This window comes from Ranitomeya variabilis, chromosome 8 (assembly GCF_051348905.1).
Source record: "Ranitomeya variabilis isolate aRanVar5 chromosome 8, aRanVar5.hap1, whole genome shotgun sequence".
Taxonomy (NCBI): domain Eukaryota; kingdom Metazoa; phylum Chordata; class Amphibia; order Anura; family Dendrobatidae; genus Ranitomeya; species Ranitomeya variabilis.
In genome coordinates this window covers 180,035,019-180,051,893 of record NC_135239.1, presented here as the reverse complement: position 1 = coordinate 180,051,893, position 16,875 = coordinate 180,035,019, and the positions used below count along the sequence as shown (strand labels likewise).

At 43.3% G+C, this 16,875-nt stretch overlaps 1 protein-coding gene across 1 annotated transcript; it reads right to left on the bottom strand.

Moving 5' to 3' along the window:
* Positions 1–5,425: 5,425 nt before the first annotated feature.
* On the bottom strand, positions 5,426–9,162 carry LOC143787365 (protein kinase C delta type-like). The gene is made up of 5 exons (XM_077276029.1): positions 9,105–9,162; positions 8,446–8,584; positions 7,734–7,925; positions 7,025–7,153; positions 5,426–6,466 (listed from the first exon to the last, which is right to left on the bottom strand). The coding sequence occupies exons 2-5, from the start codon at positions 8,509–8,511 to the stop codon at positions 5,822–5,824; spliced, it is 1,032 nt and encodes a 343-aa protein (XP_077132144.1). The 5' UTR covers positions 8,512–8,584; positions 9,105–9,162; the 3' UTR covers positions 5,426–5,821.
* Between the last annotated feature and the right edge of the window lie 7,713 nt (positions 9,163–16,875).

The following is a 16,875-nucleotide window of genomic DNA, read 5'->3' as shown; positions in this document are numbered from 1 at the left end:
GCAAAGGTAGGAGCCAACCAGAACCTCTGCCTACACTGGGTCCACTCCAACCTCCGCTCGTTAAAACGGAGGTCGATGCGGGTGGATATAGTTATGAGCTCCTCCAGTGTGGCGGGAATCTCCCTGGTGGCCAAGGTGTCCTTCACATGGTCAGCCAATCCCTTCCAGAACATCGGGATAAGGCCTTTATCCGGACTTTGGCATCAGAGCTGGAGTGGCCGGAAGTGGACGGCGAATTGGCTGACCATGGATGAACCCTGTGTTAATGCCAGCAGTTGGAGCGCTGTATCATGGGTGACACGAGGTCCCAATAAGACCTGTTTCAGAGAGTCCAGGAAGCAAGGAGCACTCTGCACCACATGATCATCACGCTCCCACAGCGGCGTTGCCCACTCCAACGCCCTGCCCGACAGAAGGGATATGATAAATCCCACTTTAGCCCATTCCATAGGAAAATGTGCAGCCAGGAGCTCTAGATGTATGGTGCACTGGCTCACGAATCCCCGACATAGCTTACTGTCACCAGCAAACTTGTCTGGTAGCGGGAGTCGGGATAATGTTGAAGCAGGGGTGGCAGAGGACAAACTGTCTGCAGCTACACCAGCAGCCTGAACAACGACTGCGGTGACATCCACGGCCGAGGTTGTGCATTCAAGAGCTGCCAACCTACCCTTCAGCTGCTGGATGTACCGTTGTAGACGCTGATCATCCGCCATTCACTAGCCAGACCTTGGCGCTATTATTCTGTTATGGCTGGCGGAACGCACCGAGAAGGGCCGGCTCCAGGTTTTTGAGGGCCCCGGGCGAAAGAGTCTCAGTGGGCCCCCCTTTAACACATACCACGATTCATGATCGCATATAAACACAGCCATGTAGTATATAACACAGCCCACGTAGTATATAGCAGCCCAGCCCACGTAGTATATAGCAGCGCAGCCCATGTAGTATATAGCAGCCAACGTAGTATATAGCACAGCCCATGTAGTATATAGCAGCCCACGTAGTATATAGCAGCCCATGTAGTATATAGCAGCCCAGCCCACGTAGTATATAGCAGCCCAGCCCACGTAGTATATAGCAGCGCAGCCCATGTAGTATATAGCAGCCCACGTTGTATATAGCAGCCCAGCCCACGTAGTATATAGCAGCCCAGCCCACGTAGTATATAGCAGCCCACGTAGTATATAGCAGCCCAGCCCACGTAGTATATAGCAGCACAGCCCACGTAGTATATAGCAGCCCAGCCCACATAGTATATAGCAGCCCACGTAGTATATTGCAGCACAGCCCACGTAGTATATAGCAGCCCAGCCCACGTAGTATATAGCAGCCCACATAGTATATAGCAGCCCAGCACACGTAGTATATAGCAGCTCAGCCCATGTAGTATATAGCAGCCCATGTAGTATATAGCAGCCCAGCCCACGTAGTATATAGCAGCCCAGCTCACGTAGTATATAGCAGCGCAGCCCATGTAGTATATAGCAGCCCACGTAGTATATAGCAGCCCAGCCCACGTAGTATATAGCAGCCCAGCTCACATAGTATATAGCAGCGCAGCCCATGTAGTATATAGCAGCCCACGTAGTATATAGCAGCCCAGCCCACGTAGTATATAGCAGCGCAGCCCATGTAGTATATAGCAGCCCACGTAGTATATAGCAGCCCAGCCCACGTAGTATATAGCAGCGCAGCCCATGTAGTATATAGCAGCCCACGTAGTATATAGCAGCCCAGCCCATGTAGTATATAGCAGCCCAGCCCACGTAGTATATAGCACAACCCAATCAGTATATAAGAGCCCATACCTTGTCCTCCCAGCCAAGCTCTGCATCCCCCCGGCCCCCGCAATCCTTTGTTCCAGGTGGCAGGTGCTGCACACTTCCTGTTTGGCGACGCTTGGCTCATTCTCCAGGCACTGGAAAGTCGGAAGTCACTCTGCTCTGCGTATCCATGGCGACGGATTGTGGGCGGCTCTCCAGCAGCTGCAAAAGTTCCAGAGCTCCATGCTGCCTCTGCCTCCTCTCTTCTAGCGTGCACCTCGGACCGCAGATGACTGCCTCAGGGGCCGCATGCGGGCAGCCTGCCCCTATCGCCGGCCCTAAATGGGCCCCCCTGTCTCGCCAGGGCCCGGGTATGCCGGGTGCTGACGCCGGCCCTGGCACCGAGTATATATATGAGATGTTATAGGTGCGTTCGCAGCCCGGGGTCCACCGGGCAGGAAAGAAGCCCACTGCTAGAGAAATGGCTGCCCTATATGGCGGTACAATGTCAGATTAGACGCACATTCCGTCACTCGGTCAGTATCAGCAAGAACCCTGTTGACTCACAGAGTCATGAAATAATTAGTGGGAATAATACCCTAACTAGGGTTGTGCTTTCTCTGGAACTCTTCTGTGCTAACCGCACACATGAAGGAACCAGATGCTAAGCCAAGCGACTAATTGCCCTCACTGACGCTAGCTGCCTGCCTATGTAATTCCCACAGCTAACGGACACTCTCCACGTGTAGCCTGAGTGGCAGAGTATTACTGGCGACAAGCACAAAGCACAAATGATACTAGCGCATGGCCATGCAGCCATGCAAACCTTTTATAGCTGCAGCAACTTCAGGACCTTCCTAGAGGACCAATAGGAGCTGCTACAGGACCTGAGTGTGTGACCCCCAACCTCCAATGAAAGGTCTTCCCTTGGGCATGCTCAGAAGGGAAAAAGCAGGACTTAGTCCCAGAGACGTCTGCTCGCCGCTGACCAGTACTGGCTACAAAGGCTGAGCCTGAAGGAGCAGCCGTAACCAAGCACAGAGTATCTGCCTGAGCCAGACGCTGGGACCGACGTCTCCGCTGAGCAGACTTCACTGCGGCTGGAGAAGAATGGGAGACCGCTGCGAAGGTGGTTCGAGATTCCCCTTGTGCAGTGGTGGGAACTCGACACCTAACATAAGGTTTACTGAAACTATGCCTGTGGTGGTTTGATCTAAATCCTTGTGGCTTTTATTTTCTAGGGGTTTATGGCCCCTCGTCTGATGACTCCATGATATCTCAGTTTCATCCAACCTTGAAAAGTGGCCACTTGAAGGTGTGGGTAGTGTAAATCACTATATAAGACCAGAGAAACATGACTAAGACAGATGCTAAAACTGGGGTACCTGTACGTGTACAGTGTGTTAATATCTGCATAATTAGGAACGCCCATGCAGTGTAGGTAATCTCCCAGGGGTTCTCTGTCTTGGTGTTGCTTCTCTGATATTCCAGACGGATGATGTTTAAAAGCCTCTTGGTGATGATCTAAGTATACAGTATGTAGTTAATCTTCATATATACGTAATCACTATATTTATTTAATCCTTATATGTACTTATTAACCTTTGCATGTTAACATATACAAAAGTGTATGCAATCACACTATTCAATCATCCTATTCCTTGAATTTTGTAGTTTGCAATAAAATTGCGTTGCATTGCAAGTATTAGCCTTTTTTCAAGCTGTATCTGAACCTTAGTGTTAAAAACATGGCAAATAAAATTGCCAAATTCTCCTGTAAATAATTCTGCAAAGAGGGTACCATCATACCATTAAATAATATGAGTGGATTTTCATGGGCCCATCCAGTATGTGGGTTCCAAGGCGTAATGGGATGCATATGACTGACTATGCAGCAGGGCTGGCCTTGCTGCCAATGTGTAAAACAAAGGAGTATAGTAGTACAAAATGCATACTGTGAAGTGGATTTTCATGGGCCCATCCAGTATGTGGGTTCCAAGGCGTAATGGGGTGCATATGACTATGCAGCAGGGCTGGCCTTGCTGCCAATGTGTAAAACAAAGGAGTACCGGAGTACAAAATGCATATTGTGAAGTGGATTTTCATGGGCCCAACCTGTATGTGGGTTCCAAGGTGTAATGGGGTGCATATGACTATGCAGCAGGACAGGCCTTGAATTCAATGCAACAATTTTTCAGGAGTCCCCCCTGGACATCTTGTGATAGGGGTATTGTGGTGCGTCACAATTCTTGGCAGCCCATCCGCTCACAGCCTAGGCTACAATAGATTAGTAGACCCACTGTTTCATAATGGCCGTTTAAGAAGATTAAAGCCGCCTGATGCACCAGTAAAAATAGGCTCTGTGACTCTAAGAGTTCCACCTTTGTAAATGAAACAAGATGGGTCTGCTTATCTGTCACACACCACATGGCCAGCAGGAGGTGATAAATGTTACAATGACATTTCCCAGTGAATGCATTTGTAGTGGTTGAAAGCAATGTTAAAGTTGAAAAACGCTTCAAAAACGCAGCGTCTGAACTAAGCCTAAGTGGGGGAGGAAATTTTTGGATGTACCTTGACATATTTCCAAGCAAAACCCGTTTTGGTTTAGTTTTAATGTGTTTTTTGTGGCACCGGGAAAAATGGCATGAATCTCGGAAAAAATTGATTAAAGCTGTGAATTAGGAGTCAGCAATGCTTCCAGGGGCGATCCCCATGATGTTCCTGTGTCAATTGAGCAGTGTTTCCATCATTTTCAGACGTTTTTAGACCTTAAAAAGACCACCGGGGGGGATCACGGTAAAATTACTCGGGTCTCCCATCGGGACTTACATTGGGCTCGTTGTTCTGGTCGAGTACCCGAGTATTCCAATCTGCTCGACTCGAGCAACGAGCACCAGGGCATTTTAGTGCTCGCTCATCACTATTTGTTAGGCATCTTTTTGAAAAGCCTTGACATTTTTGCAGGAAGAAAAATTGCCTGCCACTGGCACTTGACCCCTTGACAAATGTTATTCTGCTTATTGCATGTGATCATGTTGCACTAATTATTGCTGAGTTGTGTTGCATTCTGCATTGACTGATATATGCCTGGAATGTTATTGGCATCACTAAATGTGTGGTATCTAGTGTTGAGCATTCCGATACCGCAAGTATCGGGTATCGGCCGATACTTGCGGTATCGGAATTCCGATACCGAGTTCCGATACTTTTGTGGTATCGGGAATCGGAATCGGAAGTTCCCAGTGTATGGTTCCCAGGGTCTGAAGGAGAGGAAACTCTCCTTCAGGCCCTGGGATCCATATTCATGTAAAAAATAAAGAATTAAAATAAAAAATATTGATATACTCACCCTCTGACGCGCCATGGTTGTAACCGGCAGCTTCCGTTTCTAAGAATGAGCAGTTTAGGACCCTCGATGACGTCGCGGCTTCTGATTGGTCGCGTGCCGCTCATGTGACCGCTCATGCGACCAATCACAGGCCGCGACGTCATCTCAGGCCCTAAACTCCTAGGGCCTGCGATGACGTCGCGGCCTGTGATTGGTGAATCAGTGAATTCTTACAGGTGTGTAATGTGTGTCCTGACACTGTGCAGTGTTACCACCTTTCTATATGTCACATACTGGTGATAAATACAGAAATACACGAGATACAGGATGATGATGTTCAATAATTAATTATTTTATTTTTTTCCTAGAAGTATGTTTTGAGTTGTGGGAGGAAACCGGAGTACCCGGGGAAAACCCACACAGACACGGGGAGAACATACAAACTCTGTGCAGATGGTGTCCCAGATTTACACCGAGGAGCACTGCGCTGCTCGCCAACAGTGCTAATCACTGTGCCACCGTGCTGTCCTGTAGTCTGACGGTCCTACATCTCCAAGCAGCATGCCAGCCAGGTGAGTTATGGGGCAGCAATAGAGAATGCAGGACACTATGGTCTCTGATATGTAGATGGAAGAGCTTGGGGTGGGATTCCAACAGACCCCACCTGTTTCTTCAGACCACACCCAGGTCCACGCCTCCCTGACCCAGTAGTCAGGTATTAGGGGGACTATGCTATATTGCAATTGCTGTTATTTATGTGGCTTTTAATGTTCTTCCACATGTTTCTGATATAGGAGAAGCCACGGAACAGCCACTTGTCCTCCGGGGTTCCAGGTGGTTTCTGAGCTTCAATGCCAGTAATGTTCTTACAGCTGTTGCTGATAGCGGAGAAGCCACAGATCAGCCGCTGGTCCTTCGGAGTTATAGGTGGTTCTTGAGCTTCAGTGCCAGTAATGTTCTTCCAGCTGTTGCTGATAGCGGAGAAGCCACAGATCAGCTGCTGGTCCTCCGGGGTTATAGGTGGTTTCTGAGCTTCAGTGCCAGTAATGTTCTTCCAGCTGTTGCTGATAGAGGAGAAGCCACAGATCAGCCGCTGGTCCTCCGGGGTTATAGGTGGTTTCTGAGCTTCAGTGCCAGTAATGTTCTTCCAGCTGTTGCTGATAGAGGAGAAGCCACAGATCAGCCGCTGGTCCTCCAGGGTTATAGGTGGTTTCTGAGCTTCAGTGCCAGTAATGTTCTTCCACCTGTTACTGATATAGGAGAAGCCACAGAACAGCCGTTGCTCCTCCAGGGTTATAGGTGGTTTCTGAGCTTCAATGCCAGACATCACTTGGTGCAATTCAATTTGTTTGCTGGTTTTCAAAACTCGGATCTATAGAAGAAAGACAAATCAGTCTGGTTAATTCATTAGGTATTTAATTATATCCGTCCCCTCCTGAGGGCACCTGTACAGATTGTGGATGAGCCGTGGTAACTGTGTGCAGATTACCGCTAATCGCCATGATGCATCGTTACCTGCAGCTTGAGAACAAGTCAACTACTGGTGCTGCCTGGCAATCTGCGGTATCCACATCTGCTACAACTGCACCATAAAGCTGTGTTCACACATTTTCTTCCAAAAATGGGAAGAGCAATATGGTTCTTTGCAAAAAAAAATCCACAGTGTGAACACAGCCTAACGGATCCAAGTTATTCACTAAGTGGCCTTCTGAAGAATTGGGGACAAAAATTACACTTTTGAGAAATATGTAAAAGCCTGTCCATCCTGCCCCATACTGTAATTCCACCCATTTACCAGCAGGGGAGGATAAACACATTCTGGCCTACACTATGTAGGATTGTTACTCATTATTTGAGTATTTCTTACACATATTATCACATTACACAGACGAGGAGGTGACATTATAATAAAATAATGCTGTGCACTTACAGGTTTCATTGTAAATGGTGGACGTGACCTTTCCGTCTCTAATTCCTCCCAGTTTATAGGTGAGAAGAATGGATGTCCTTTTAAATTGCTGCAAACATCCTGCCTCTTCTCTGGTGATTTACACAAGAGCTGCAAATAAATAAGAACCATTATTATATCACAAGTAATAATAGAAATAATCTCAGAAAAAACAGCAGTTACAGAATTGATTTCTCATTTTCTTATACAAAGATGAATTTATTAAAACAGCCATTGCTAGGAACAAATGCGATAGGACAGGATAAGATAGGATAGTACAGGACAGGATGGTACAGGATAGTACAGGACAGGATAGGACAGGATAGGATAGGACAAGATAGGACAGGATAGGATAGGACAGGATAAGACTGGAAAGTACAGGACAGGATGGTACAGGATAGGCCATCAGTAGTCGATCAGTCAGGGACCGATACGCAATAATCCTGATGATTAGCTGTGTGGAGAGGTTTTGGTGAGCGCCGCAGCCTCTTTATTGTATAAACTGGCCTGTAGATAAGAACGCTGTACATATAGGAGAGGCTGTCCCGGGGCTCCAGCATTGTCCCAATTCCTTCTATTGGATAAAGCTGAAATACCCAACACAGTGGTGATGAAATGTACGGTGTATTAACAAAACTCATGACTGGTCTATCCTTCCTATGTCTCCAGGTATAATTGTCTATTTACTCACTCTCGCTATGATATTCCTGAGCTGAGAATCCATGGTGTTCGGATAGCAAGGTTCATCACATGTCACTGAACGGGCAAGCCTTCGAGTACAGTAACCATAGTTAAACGGGAAAAATCCTGTGGCCATTTGGTAGATTATGATCCCAAAAGCGAACAGGTCGACAGAGTAATTAAAGGGCTGTCGACGAACCATCTGTGGAAACATAAGATTAGAAGAGTAAGTTAGTACATTGTCCATCCTGGGAGACAGAAAACAACCATGGTACATGTTTACTGGTAGTGTTTTTCCACACCTAAGCCCCCATACATAATACATGTCAGCCAAAAGATCATTTGGATGATAGCTACCTCTCCCATGCAAGGAACTCACAGTTCGGCCAAGAACTTCTATGTTCTCTATTAGAGAAACTCTACCAGACTCCAAAAAATAAAGGATTGATCATTGGAAATCCAATGTGCTAGATCCTTCTCCTCCTGGATATAGAGTCTAGAGGCCCCAGTACACATTAGAATGTTGGCTGATCCTTCTGATATTGGCCGGTTCGGCTGACTTTAGTCTAATATGTATGGGGGCTCTTACACAGTCCATCTATTAGTTAGCGTTAGTAAATGTGGGCCGCTGTGGTGATAGATCTGTGATTCCACAAGCTCCACATTAAGTGAGAATTGCAGGTGGATAATAAAGTATGAGATATTAGTAGTCACATAGTCACCTCAGGAGCCATATAGCCAGGAGTGCCGTAAAATTCACTGATCTTCTGAGAGCCAAATACATTCATAGCAGCAAGGCCGAAATCAGCAATCTTAGCGTGTCCATCGCCGTCCAGAAGAATGTTGTCTGGTTTTAAATCCCTTAAAAAAGAAAGAAAAATAGTTCTGTGAATCAGACATAGATGAGCTGTAGTGCTGGGGTTACTGTGGGGGCTTCACAGGACCACTCACTAAACACTGGGGGCAGATTCACTAATCCTATCTTGTGTAGACATATAATACCAGGCTGTCTGAAAATGCGCCAAATTCATCACAGTGACTGTTTGACAAATTAGGAGCATCTTCAGAGACTTTTGTCCGATGTTACACCACTATTGTTTTCATTACTTACAGCCAATAATTTTCACAAAAATCTGGTTACAGTTTAGTTGCACGTTGTGACATTGTAAGCCACATGGATTCCTATCAAACTATTCCCATTACCATAAAAGCCTTGTCCCCTCTTCGAGTGAACCCCCAAAAGTGTCTAAAACACTTAATAAATGTGGTACACGTCATGTTCACCAGATTATTGTCACAAATAACACCACAATTCTGGCACATTTAACTATTTCCCATAGTAAATCTTTCCCTACGTATAAAAAAAGAAATGGCTTATTACCGGTGAATAATCCCCCGACTGTGGAGAAACTCTATTCCACTCAAGATTTCTGCTGCAAGGAACCTAATAAGGAAGAAAAAAAATCCTATCAGCATTAATTGTTCTACTGAACCACTAATAACTATGAGGGGAGACAGCGGCCACAGAAATCACAGAGCGGCTGTTCTCTTACCTGGTCGTGCAGACATTCAGGGGGGCTCTGAATTTGATAAATGCAGTCAACGTTCCACCACTCAGATATTCCATGGCATAAAATGCATAGTCCTGTGCGAGAGGAGGGAAGATGATTGTAAATAATGCAGATTTTATCCATCCTGATAACATTTACTATGGTTCTGGGACCTCTACTGTGTGTTCAGAAGACATGTCTCCTTGTCTGCACACAATAGAGAGGTGTCCAGGGTGAAAACTAAGTCAAAATCCTATAATGGTAGCCACCAGTAATGGCGCCCAGGGAATACAGGCACACAGAGCATGCAGCAGGGCTATTCATTTGAACAGGCAAAGATTGAATTTACAATCTAATGGAAGCAACTGGACATGATGGGGAGAAAGGAATTTTTAGAAAGTGAGGAGTCTCTTACCGCTGTCTGGAAGGTCCCATAGGCATGTGTGAAGAATCTGCTGCCTTCAGTGATTTTCAGGACCTCTCTCTCTAAGCGGATGGTGTGTTTAGCGTTCTCCAACAATTCCCTCTTCTTGACCATCTTGACAGCCAGCTGAAGTCCGCTGGGTTGATGTGTTGCCAGCATCACCCTGCCAAAACTGCCTTCTCCAAGCTTCCTGGTAAAGATGAAACTCTCCAGGGAAAGACAGGCAGCCACTTGCTCTGAAGGGCTGGTGGTCTGAGCACCAATTACACCTAGAAAACAAAACAGATATAAGAACCAACAATTAATCTTACAGTCACACTCACATATAATGCTTCAATAAATTGGCAATTTTTTTCAATCTATCATGAACTTTGAACCCAGATGAACCTGGTTACCACCATGTTCTGGCTGGAGAGCCCCAAGTATAGAAGGTGGAGAGCTCTGTTGTACATGGTAAGATGTACAGGATAAGATTATGTAATTAGCTTCCATTTTGTAAAACTGTATATAAAAGATGGATGTGGCCTGTGACTAAATGACTATAGACTTTACCTTCTGGAGCTTGATCGATGGATTTGTCAGTCTCACGTCTTCTCTTTGTGGTGGTCTCAGTGTCAGATGTCCTCTTTCTCTTAAGTTGTTCTCTACAACTTTGATTTTCAGCGCTCTCATGATGTAGGTGAGAGCTCCTGGTTTTAGCTGATCCGCTAAACCTTATTTCAGAGGTAACATCCTTTCCACTCTCAGATTCCACCATTCTTCCTCTCTTATTTGGGTTTGCATCTCCCTTCTCAGGAGATGTGTTCCCTCTTTTTATCCCCTTTTTAAGGGTCTTCATCTCTGGTAGATATCCAGAAGATGTTGTACAGGGATCATCTGTTTTCTCAACAGGTACGTCCTGTACAATGTCCTGAAAAGTTTCTCCTCTCTGAGAAAAACTCTCTTCCGTGCATCTCTTTTTAGCACTCTTCTTATTCTTTTCACCACACTTCCTTTTTCGTCCCATGATAAGTTAATATCAATAATAACGAATTTATTAAGTGCGCAAAAGTCGTCTTCACTCTCCAACAGTTGAAGGTAAAGTAAGAAAAGTGACTTTGGAATCCTTAACCTAATAGTCACCTAGTATTGTGACATCATCGCCATTGTGACATCATCAGCCAGAGTGTAAGCGATGATGTCATCTGTTGCTGCAGGACCATGTTTGACATAATCAGATGACCTAGTATAAGAAAAGTTTCGCTTTTCATAATAACAAAGATAGTATTTTTTTATATCCTATTCAAGGACCCTAAATATTTTGCATCTAACTATTCAAATATTCAAAAAAACTTTAAACACTTAGAAAAAAAAAAGCAAGAACTGATGCAGCAACAAATACAAAGGTTAAGAAACAAAGAAATAAGGAAAAATATTTCTTTATTCAATATACAAAATTGCTGGACATGATCTCATTAAAATAATATATGAAGAAAAACATATTAAAATAACAATCGGAGACTCAGGTCTCCAGAGTACCAAAAATATTAGACAGGTGTTTTTTATGTTATGGCTGATGGGTTCAAATCTGCAGTGATGCACATGAATGAAAATAGGAACAAATCCTTATATTTCACATTGTGCCTCCATCCCACAGCCCTGTGTTGTGTAGAGGCCACAGTGACATTTCTTCTACATACAACAGTATATAAAATCTCCACATTCTCCAGTGGTTTTTATACTCAGTGGCATTTTGTCCACAGTGATATTATACCCTGCAGGAGCCATAGGATGACGTAGTTGCATGACTTTATCTCTCTATGGATGTAATGTTACTGTATTATTACTGCGAGGAAAAAAGTGAAAAGAAACTGTCCGGTGCTAGGAATCACTTGGCTGCATTAGGAGAGCGGCTGTGTCATGTATATAATGGATCTCCCAGGATACAAGACCATAATGGCGGTGCTGGACACTGTATAAGGTGTAGTCCACATACCGGATCTTCAGAGAGAAGAGTGTCAGTCACCCTGGAAGTAAAATGTACTTATACTTTATTCTGTTCAGTGGTAGATGGGACGTGCATGCAGATAACATTAAGAGGCAATCGCCGTTTCGCACTGTGACTGACGCTTCATCTGGCCCGACTCTATCATGACGTCAGTATAAATTGTGCAATTGCCCCTTCTGTAATTTCCTTTTGGTGTGAAATCTTCTAACCAGGTGGTTTTCCTATCACTAAAGCGGCTCCTCACTGAAATATCTTTCTTTATTGCGATTGCATTAAAATCTGGATAAATTTCAATGATATAACAGTTTTTTTTGTCTAAATGGCTGATTTTATAGCTGCACGTAAAGGACTGTGTTTAAAAGCAAAGCAAAGTGATTTCCTATTCTTTTTTCTTCTTTCATCTTTAGAATATGGAAGGCCAGTGGATTGTCGTGTCTTCAGAGCTTCTATGAGTTCATGTTTTGGGTACCCTCTTTTTGTTAATCTTTCTTTTAAATCCATGTCCTGTTTCGTGAAGTTCTCTATAACATTATTTATACATCGTATTCGCAAGAATTGACTGTGTGGATTGGATTTTGTTCATGTGGAGGATGGGCATATTCATGATGCAAGAAAGTAGTTTTCTGTAGTTTTTAGTGATAATTTAATTGTTAATTATACAGACTGAAATGTCTAAGAATTCTATGATGATATCATTAACCTTTCTAGTGATTTTCATATTAATTGTTTTCACTTATTTAAATCATTAAAATTGAAATACAATTCTTTTCAAAAAATGTCCATAAAAGGTTGATGTAATACATGTGACGGGGAACCTATTGCCGTGTCGATCTCCTGATGATGTCTTTCATCATTGAATTTAAAAGCATTACCAATAAATATGAAATATAATGCTTCGCTAATAAATTCTATTTATTTAAAGAATTTTAAGATGGTGCATAAAAGTTATTTTGATAACACACAAAGTCTCAGCAAAATATCTAACTTCTTCTCGATATTGTCCTGGATCACTGGATAAGCTTATTATAGGCTACGTTCACACAAGTGTAACTCTGAAGAGTGTCTCTTAGTGTAATAACTCTGGAATGCTTCAACCTATCACATTGATTCTGAGAACGCTTTTTCATGACACAATGCACTTCCTGTTAGTGGTATATTTTGCAATAAACAAGTTGAGTGGCGCTACGTATTACAGGGTTCTTATTTCTGCTGCGAATAGAACAATCTCCACCAATGATTGTACGTGCAATAAATGAGTTTAAAAATTGGATATGTGTTATATCCGTATTCACGCTAATAAAAACCCAAGGAAAAAAGACATAAAAAGCTTGCTCTTAGATGTAGCCTATAATGAATTACTCAATTGCTACGAATAAGGAGTGATATAATACAATATGAAGGTAAATCCAAATTATAATAAGAGTCTTAACCTGCACCAGCGTTCAGAATGGCGTATAGGGTGCCTGATTGCAGACTGAGATCCTCACGCTGGATGAAACGCTTGGTTGCAGGCTGTATTTGTCCAGCAACGGCTGGCAACGTTGTGTTGAGGGAGTAAGTCACTAATTCCGCCCGCATGCGGCGGTTGCCTCGGCCGATGGCAGCTCACCGTTGTGCTCAGCTTGCGCTTGCGGTAGTTGGTACTCGTGCGTGCAGGTGAGTGTCCCTCTAGGTGCGCGGAGTGAGAGCAGCGTTTGCGAAAGGACCTGCGTGCCGATGTAAGTAACGTGACCACCCACGTGAATAAAAAGTGCACTACGGATGGCGGTAGGGACCACAAGAAATCAACGCGTTTCGGAGACGTCTGTCTCCTTCCTCAGGAATGGGCCCTACCCCATAATCACTGTCCTTATAACCGCCATCCGTCCATTCAAATCACTGGAATCCAAAAAGCTCCACCCCGCTGTTCAGTCCATTGGGAACAACAGTGTTTAGGGTGAAGATCCATCTTGTCTCCGCTCTTGACATAGCTTTAATAAAGTTGCCACCCCTCCAGTGTGGAATTATTTTCTCAATGCCTATGACCTCTGTACCCCACATGGATCCATTATGTTGTTCAGAGAAATGCTTTGAAAGAGGATGCCCCATGAATTTCTTCTTTATGTTCTGGATATGCTCACTAATCCTTATTTTTAGCGGTCTTTTTGTACGACCTATATATACCTTATTGCATGGACATCTAATAGCATGTATAACCCCTTTGGTTGAGCAAGTAATGAAATCCTTTATAATAAATTCAGCCTCATCTTTACAAAACTTGCTTTGTTTTCTAGTTAGTCCCTGTTTGCACATGGTGCATTTCTGACATGGAAAAAAGCCTTTTAACAACTCCCGAGATAAGGTAGTTTGTTTGAAGTCAGATTTATTTTGTATGGTAGGAGCTATAAAGTTGCCTAAATTCCGGCATTTTTTGTATATAAAGCGAGGTTGATTTGATATTATATCCCCCAAAATTTTGTCGTTTTTTAAAACGTGCCAATGTTTTTTTTACTATTTTACTATTGGGGGAGGTGACAACTGTCTAGAGGGATTCCAACAGTTTTATCCCTCTAGACAGTTGTCACCTCCCCCAATGGCTGCTGAATATCCCCAAAAGCCAATATATGAGAATCCATAGAAACTGTTCAAAATCTCTGGACCTCGACAAAGAGGCAGAAATCCTCACCAAAAAATTTCGCCAAAAAGGATATAATGAGGAAATGTTGGAGAAAGCTATGAAAGATGCTTTTTCTAAACCCCGTCAAGAGTTTTTCAACCCGAGCAGTAAAATTAAGGCTGAACTAAACTTTACCCCAATTATTACTCAGTTTAATGCCAATTCACATATTCTGAGAAAAATAGTAAAAAAACATTGGCACGTTTTAAAAAACGACAAAATTTTGGGGGATATAATATCAAATCAACCTCGCTTTATATACAAAAAATACCGGAATTTAGGCAACTTTATAGCTCCTACCATACAAAATAAATCTGACTTCAAACAAACTACCTTATCTCGGGAGTTGTTAAAAGGCTTTTTTCCATGTCAGAAATGCACCATGTGCAAACAGGGACTAACTAGAAAACAAAGCAAGTTTTGTAAAGATGAGGCTGAATTTATTATAAAGGATTTCATTACTTGCTCAACCAAAGGGGTTATATATGCTATTAGATGTCCATGCAATAAGGTATATATAGGTCGTACAAAAAGACCGCTAAAAATAAGGATTAGTGAGCATATCCAGAACATAAAGAAGAAATTCATGGGGCATCCTCTTTCAAAGCATTTCTCTGAACAACATAATGGATCCATGTGGGGTACAGAGGTCATAGGCATTGAGAAAATAATTCCACACTGGAGGGGTGGCAACTTTATTAAAGCTATGTCAAGAGCGGAGACAAGATGGATCTTCACCCTAAACACTGTTGTTCCCAATGGACTGAACAGCGGGGTGGAGCTTTTTGGATTCCAGTGATTTGAATGGACGGATGGCGGTTATAAGGACAGTGATTATGGGGTAGGGCCCATTCCTGAGGAAGGAGACAGACGTCTCCGAAACGCGTTGATTTCTTGTGGTCCCTACCGCCATCCGTAGTGCACTTTTTATTCACGTGGGTGGTCACGTTACTTACATCGGCACGCAGGTCCTTTCGCAAACGCTGCTCTCACTCCGCGCACCTAGAGGGACACTCACCTGCACGCACGAGTACCAACTACCGCAAGCGCAAGCTGAGCACAACGGTGAGCTGCCATCGGCCGAGGCAACTGCCGCATGCGGGCGGAATTAGTGACTTACTCCCTCAACACAACGTTGCCAGCCGTTGCTGGACAAATACAGCCTGCAACCAAGCGTTTCATCCAGCGTGAGGATCTCAGTCTGCAATCAGGCACCCTATACGCCATTCTGAACGCTGGTGCAGGGTAAGACTCTTATTATAATTTGGAGTTACCTTCATATTGTATTATATCACTCCTTATTCGTAGCAATTGAGTAATTCATTATAGGCTACATCTAAGAGCAAGTGGTATATTTCGGTTGATATGATTTGCATATATTTATGAAAATATTAACCCCTTAAGCCCCGAGGGTGGTTTGCACGTTAATGACCGGGCCAATTTTTACAATTCTGACCACTGTCCCTTTATGAGGTTATAACTCTGGAACGCTTCAACGGATCTTGGCAATTCTGACATTGTTTTCTCGTGAGATATTGTACTTCATGTCAGTGGTAAAATTTATTCGATATAACTTGTGTTTATTTGTGAAAAAAATGGAAATTTGGCAAAAATTTTGAAAATTTCACAATTTTCCAACTTTGAATTTTTATGCCCTTAAATTACAGAGAAATGTCACACAACATACTTAATAACTAACATTTCCCACATGTCTACTTTGCATCAGCACAAATTTGGAACCAAAATATTTTTTTGTTAGGGAGTTATAAGGGTTAAAAGTTGACCAGCAATTTCTCATTTTTACAACACCATTTTTTTCTAGGGACCACATCTCATTTGAAGTCATTTTGAGGGGTCTATATGATAGAAAATACCCAAGTGTGACACCATTCTAAAAACTGCACCCCTCAAGGTGCTCAAAACCACACTCAATAAGTTTATTAACCCTTCAGGTGTTTCACAGGAATTTTTGGAATATTTAAATAAAAATGAACATTTAACTTTTTTTCACACAAAATTTACTTCAGCTCCAATTTGTTTTATTTTATCAAGGGTAACAGGAGAAAATAGACCCCAATAGATGTTGTACAATTTGTCCTGAGTACGCCGATACCTCATATGTGGGGGTAAACCACTGATTGGGCACATGACAGAGGTCGGAAGCTCTTGGAATTGAGATGGGACGCCATGTTGCGTTTGGAGAGCTCCTAATGTGCCTAAACATTGAAACCCCCCACAAGTGACACCATTTTGGAAAGCAGACCCCTTAAGGAACTTATCTAGATGTGTGGTGAGCACTTTGACCCACCAAGTGCTTCACAGAAGTTTATAATGCAGAGCCGTAAAAATAAAAAATCATATTTTTTCACAAAAATGATTTTTTCGCCCCCAATTTTTTATTTTCCCAAGGGTAAGAGAAGAAATTAGACCACAAACGGTGTTGTGCAATTTGTCCTGAGTACAGCGATACCCCATATGTGGGTGTAAACCATTGTTTGGGTGCATGGCAGAGCTCGGAAAGGAAGGAGCACCATT